General features: G+C 47.8%; 1 protein-coding gene across 2 annotated transcripts in view; it reads right to left on the bottom strand.

Annotated features, from left to right (window-relative positions):
- The window catches only part of LOC103365992 (transcription initiation factor TFIID subunit 4-like), an 18,349-nt gene that overhangs the window by 6,743 nt on the left and 5,362 nt on the right, over positions 1-6,244 (bottom strand). The window contains exons 5-13 of one of the 2 annotated variants that reach the window (XM_008293584.1): positions 6,061-6,183; positions 5,888-5,977; positions 5,573-5,761; positions 5,352-5,427; positions 4,754-4,856; positions 3,655-3,824; positions 1,514-1,644; positions 683-808; positions 352-408 (exon numbers count right to left, since the gene is read on the bottom strand). In XM_008293584.1, coding sequence (XP_008291806.1) covers positions 352-408; positions 683-808; positions 1,514-1,644; positions 3,655-3,824; positions 4,754-4,856; positions 5,352-5,427; positions 5,573-5,761; positions 5,888-5,977; positions 6,061-6,183 — 1,065 coding nt within the window. Of the gene's footprint in view, positions 1-351; positions 409-682; positions 809-1,513; positions 1,645-3,654; positions 3,825-4,753; positions 4,857-5,351; positions 5,428-5,563; positions 5,762-5,887; positions 5,978-6,060; positions 6,184-6,244 lie in introns of both variants that reach the window. The other variant, XM_008293585.1, reaches the window with a different exon arrangement.

Genomic DNA, 6,244 nt, shown 5'->3' with positions numbered 1-6,244 from the left:
GTGAATCATTGGTGAATTACTGGTGAATCATTGGTGAATTATTGGTGAATCACTGGTGAATTATTGTTGAATCATTGGTGAATTATTGGTGAATTATTGGTGAATCACTGGTGAATTATTGGTGAATCATTGGTGAATTATTGGTGAATTATTGGTGAATCACTGGTGAATTATTGGTGAATCATTGGTTCTTTCTGCTTATCTCCTTGCTGCTGTGCTCCATCAGCCTCTAAACGTGATTCCCTGATGAGCTGACGGCTGAACCCTGCAAGCGTTGAAGCTCAGCAGCTCAGGATGTTAATGTGGAGATGCTGAGGTGAAGTGCAGCTCGTGGCTCTGCCATGTTCCTACCTCTTTAGCTTTCTGCTTCAGGCGAGCCTGCTCAGGATCTTCTTGTCTGGCACGACTCTGAAAGTGAAGCACAAAGATCAGATGTGTGGTTCTGTGTGAAGGACCTTCAGCAGCAGTTAAGGTGGAGACACACCCAGAGTCTTCATCAGGAAACGGACCGACACCGAAAACCGTCATCAACAACAAACTCAGTGTTCATCACCACAAGCATCAGCTGGTTTGGTGTAATCTGTCCACAGTCCAACAAAAACCTGACTTAGTCTGAAGGTTCATTGAGCAGTAAAGTCTGGACAGTGAGACCTTTAGATCAACGTTCCAGGTGTTTTCTCACCTTTGCAGCCTTCAGCAGGATCTCTCTCTCCTGCTCATCTTTCCTCTGCTTCTCCATCCTCTCCAGCTGCTCGAAGAAACGAAGCTGAGAGCGGACGTCTGACGTCTGGTCATAATGTTCTTCATCCTGACGAGGAATGAAAACACATCTGATTACTGCCACGGGGCCAGACTCCATTCTGATTTAACATCCATCTGTGTTTAGGGAAACACTGAGCAGCTACTAGCATCCTACACCAGACTCCATTCAGATATTAGTGGATTTAACACGCATCACACAAAATCAAATTACATTCAAAAAGGCTTAAATCCAAAAATCCTATAAACATCGTTTATACACAGAATATTATCCGTGAGTTAAATGTCCTTTTAACCATCAGCCTGATCAGCCTTAAACACCTTTAATAGTCTGAAGATCTCCTCTTTCCTCATCAGCACTAACTTTCTGAAACATTCTGGAACTTGCAGATAAACAGCAGCTGATTTATCGAAAATTCTGAACAAAGTTTGCTGCAAATTTGCAGGAAAATACAAAAACAAGGAGTGACTAAAACATTCCAGGTGTTTGTGAATGAAGCCTGAGCTGCTCAGAGTCTTTTTAAGGCCTGCAGAACCCGTTAAACACGCTGGAACAACCGTGTTCAGCAGGTTCTGTGGAATAAAACTCCTCTTGTTAGATTCATGGAGCCGTGTCAGAACAGTGAATGTGTAAAGGTTTGTTAAATCTTTCCGAACACAGAGTTTAGTGAGGGAAGCTTCAGATGAAACAAACTCTTTTGTTGTCCAGACGGTTTAATCCGTTCAGAACCAGAACTCTGCTGTCTCGTCTTACCTTCCCCCCGTCGGTGCGATGCTGAGCGACAGCTGAAACCCTCTCCAGCAGCGAGCGCAGCCTGGACTGGGTGGCGTGAGAGATGAAGTTCACCACCTCCAGAGGAACCTCAGTCACGCCGAGCTTCTTCGCTGAAGACCAGAAAACAAACGTCAGCAGGTCGGTGTGAACAGAACTCCCTGCAGCTCTGAGTGTAAACATCATGAACACAACATGTCCCTGTTCTCCTCCTGATGGCGACCTGGTCTGCTGGTGTCAGAACCTCCTCCTCCATGTCACAGCTAGACCTCAGATGTAGCTCCATCACACTTGGACTGGGACTTCACATCTTTACTTCCAGTCTTACTGCGACATGTGAAGGTGATCAGATCTTCTCAGGTCACAGAAATCACAGAGGAACATCTTGGAGCAGACTTTAGGAGCTAAGAGAAGAAGACTCAGTTTGTCTTTAGTTCTTTCTTTTTTCATCTTCTTCCTGCTTCAGCTGCAGGTTGGTTTCAGAGAATCTTCAGTTCTTACGTCCTGCTGAAGGTCACTGAGAGGTTGGAGCTGATGGTGATACCCGACGGGACACAACCACGTTAAGGGCCAGACGTTGAAGTGACGTTCTCTGCAGCTTCTTCCTTCTCAGATACCCCTGACTCACTGACATCCTACCTGATAATCACCTCCTCGTGGTGACTCCAGTGTGAGCTAACTGCAGGACAGACAGTCGTGGAACAAACCTTTAAGACTTCATGTTCCTGGACAGACAGAACCACAGAAAACTCTTATGGTACCGTTCTTATTCTGTCTGAAGACACTGAGGAAGAAGCGATGAGCAGCTCTGATGAAAGGAATCGGGTGTTAAATGGATCTAAAGCCGACCTGAACCGTTTTCTGCTGCTGATCAATCATCAGACTGCAGGTCTGAGCAGCTGAACTCAGCTTGACGATAATAACGTTAACAAGAGTGTGTAAAGTGTTGCTCAGAAGCAGCTTTCTTCTACTGAGCTGCTGAGTGAAGTCGAACTGTCCTCCTGACCAGCTGCAGATCCTAAACATGGACACCAACACTGGAGGAGTCTGGTCCTGATGAAGCGACAGCAGCAGAAACAGGCATCATGTGAACATTAACATGACATGATGTTTGTTCTGGAAGAAACTCGCTGCGTTCAGACAAGAAGAAGAACTGGATCCAGAACCTGAAGGTCCTTCTGGGCTCATCTCAGATCCTCCAGCGTTAGGATCATCTCTGCCCCACCAGCGATTTAGGATTCACTTTCTTTAGAGCATAAAACTGATATTTATAAAGACGTCTGTGAAACTTCAGTCAAAAACCTTCTGAGAATCTTCTCTGAACATCTGCCCGTCGACTCACCGTCAGCAGCTCTGAGTCTGGTTGAACAACATCTGAGGAACTACCAACGATTAAAACCTGGAAGTTCTGTCTCATCGTGTCACCAGTTCAGAGTCTCCAGTCATGTTAGGAACCGTGTACGTCTGGCTGTCGGTGTTGATAGGGCTGGGGTTGATCTCTGTGAAGTTCAGGTTGTGTCTGCTATTTGGTTGTTGGACCAGGCTGAACTGGACCTGAGTCACCGTTTGTTCTCTTCTCACTTCAGGTGTGGTTGAGTCTTTAAAGCAGATTCAGATGTACAGAGTTCAACAGATGTGTGAGACGTCCTGTCTGTCACTGTGTATACCTGTAGACCATCCAGCATCATGAAGAGCTCTGACGCCTCTCAGCTCTCCACGTTTCACCGTTTTGATCAGGAACGAGGATTTAGACTGAATTCATCTCCTTCTACCCAGATCTGAGCCGCTGGGCTTCTCTGAGGAGCCAGACATGGATCCAGCAGAACATTCAGCCACTAAAACTCATGGTTCTGTTCAGGATGCAAGTAACACCTAGAATCTGACGTCTGAATAACAAGACATAATAATAATAATAATGTGCTTTATGCTTTAATGCTTTTTTTAATCTTACTTTATAATAATGATCATACTGATCACTAAAAACATCGTTCTGGTTAAAGAGCGTCTACATACAGAAACATAAGGAATGATTTAGGGAGTTACCGATGCTGCTAACTGAGAGCGGCTGGTATAAACCAGACACTGGTGGAGCTCTGTACCTGTCCAGGTGCCTTCAGACGTACCTGTGTCGAGGATGCGGCGGTGCAGCAGGCCCGTGGGCAGGAAGGATTCATCTTTGCAGGATCGGATCTTAGTGCCGACGAGCTCCGAGCTGGTTGCTAGGATACGAGCGTTCTCTTCGTTGAGGTTGACGCCCGCCATCGACGCCACGTCGTTGATGTCATCGTCGTCTCTACAGGTGAAGAAGAAGAAACAGGTTCACGGCTGCTTCATCAGTCCTCCACCTTCATACCAACGAGTCCCTTCAGACGTGGTCAGGTCTTCATCACGTCCATTAATATGAACTGCAGGAGCCATTTATGTGTGTTGTTGGCAGGTGGTTTAATGGGGACTGTTTGGACACCTGGTGGCGGTAACTGGACACAGGGTGTACATGGAGAGGATACAGGTGACAGGAAGGGGAGGGCACAGGTAGGGGGAGAGCCAACAGTTCTCAGCAGACCAGCAGCAGACCAGCACAGATACCAGATTCACCATAGGAAAACCGCTGGATGTTCATTTCTTGCATATCATCGAATAAACATCCACTGACGGACCAGAGATTCTGTTTTTGGTCTGCGTCGGTTCACTCTGCTCCACCTGTGCAGTAACGGCATCGAAGGACTTCAGAAATTGCCATTACATGAACTATTGATTAAGGACTGAACTGATCTGAACCTGTGGACTGTGCTGCCCCCTGCTGGTCCATCTGTCTGCTACAGGTCAACACTAACTAGTCCTCAGCACCAACTAGCTGTCAGCTCTGACAAATATGACTATCCACTGGATAATAACTAGCAGATCAGCTGCTCAGTAGAGCTGATCCTGTCTTCATGCGGCTGATTGAACAGAAACACTGAGCAGACTCATCAGCAGCTCCGTTACTCTTATATTAACGACAGTCTGATTGTGTTGGTTTGAAAGCGTTAGTTATGAGACGAGTGGTTTGAGGACATTTAAAAAGACTCTCAGACGTCCACATGAGGATGAGACACAGAACCATGATGAGAAAATGTCCAGTTTCAGGTGGTTCTGGTTCTGTTTGACCTGTTTCGTGTCTGTGTGGTGGGATGAAACTCTCAGCTCACCTGCAGTGGGAGTTTAGTTGCAGATCAAACTCACCTGAAAGTCCCGCCCCCCGGGTCGCTCAGCTTCTTCTGATTGGCTTGTGCTGTCAGGTTCACCGGAGTCTTGCCAGCGATAGTTGTGGGTCGTAGCAGCGTACCTGAAGAAGGAAACAGAGCTGCTGTTTAAACTGGTGAGGTCTTTACCTGTCCATGTCCAGGGCTGAACCTGTGGAGGTCTGAGGAACTGACTGCTGCCCCCTGGTGGCTCAGACGCTGGTTGCAGCCTTACATCCAACATTCTGTACCTGACAAGTTGTTGGCTTCTTGTTCTGTTGACCATCTCCACCGACATGTTCAGGGCAGTCAGGTGGCACATCGTCAACTGGTGCAATATAAATAACACTGAACTGAGCTCAGACAGCTGAGGAGGACTTTGTGCTCCACATGTTCTGACCCTCACACTCTGAGCTTTAACCTGAGCAGGTTCATACACACAGAAACAACTGTGTGGAGGATAAACACCTGTACAGCAGAATCTGGACACTAACAGATGTTTCTGCAGGTTTCACTGAAAAATCATATTTGTATGTGACCTTATGGAGCACCGGTAGAACGTCCTGTTAACAAACCTGCAGGGCAGCAGCTGGACTCACCTGGAGGTCTGAACGTCTGACTGATGACCACAGGAGTCCGAGTCTGAACAGGCTGAACGCCGGGTCGACCTACCGCCTGCAGGATAAACGGAAACGCCCCGTCAGCATCATCATCATCACCTTCATCATCATCATCATCATCATCATCATCACCACCATCACCATCGGAGGATGAATTCAGTTTCAGGTAACTTTAGTCCGACTGTTCTTACCAGAGCTGCAGTGTTTGTGATCGGTGTGTTCAGCCGGACAGTGCCGCCGGTCGGTCCAATGGGCAGCCGTGGTTTGATGGCGGCACCGGCGGTGACGGATCCAGGTGCCGCCAAGGGAGGGGCTGAGGTGGGGGGGGGAGCGGTCACCAGAGACTGTTGGCTGCTGAGCAGAGACTGACGCAGGGCAGGAAGGCTTTTCTAAAGACATGAACAAGGTTCTGTCAGGAATAACATCAGTGTTTAAACTGGGCCACAGACAGAACACGGCAGTACTGGCTGCAGTCGCTGCACTGGCTGCAGTCGCAGGTATTTTTATGCTGGTACCTTGAGGAAGGGGATGAGGTAGGGCTGTGGGGAGGACTTCAGCTCAGCCTGCAGCCGAGTGGTGAACTCCTCAGGCTCGATCTTTGCATCCTGAACACACATGAACACATGAAGTAATGAGTACAAACACATGAGCATGAACACGTGGCTGCAGAAACAGTCGGTGGACTTACGAGCAGGTCCTGCACCAGGGCCTTCACATTCTTGGAGGTATCTGGGGAAGGAGAGTTGTGGGACGCCAGCTTGATGAGCGTAGCCAGGAAGTTCTTGCATTTCTTCACGTTTTCCTGCATCTCCTGCAATGAAACAAACACGAGATTAAATTGCAGCTGCAGTCAGAGTGTATTGTTCAACACA

Source organism: Stegastes partitus, unplaced genomic scaffold, assembly GCF_000690725.1.
Source record: "Stegastes partitus isolate 25-593 unplaced genomic scaffold, Stegastes_partitus-1.0.2 Scaffold895, whole genome shotgun sequence".
NCBI classification, from domain to species: domain Eukaryota; kingdom Metazoa; phylum Chordata; class Actinopteri; family Pomacentridae; genus Stegastes; species Stegastes partitus.
Note: the sequence above shows the minus strand (reverse complement) of the source record. Positions and strands in the feature narration are given on the sequence as shown.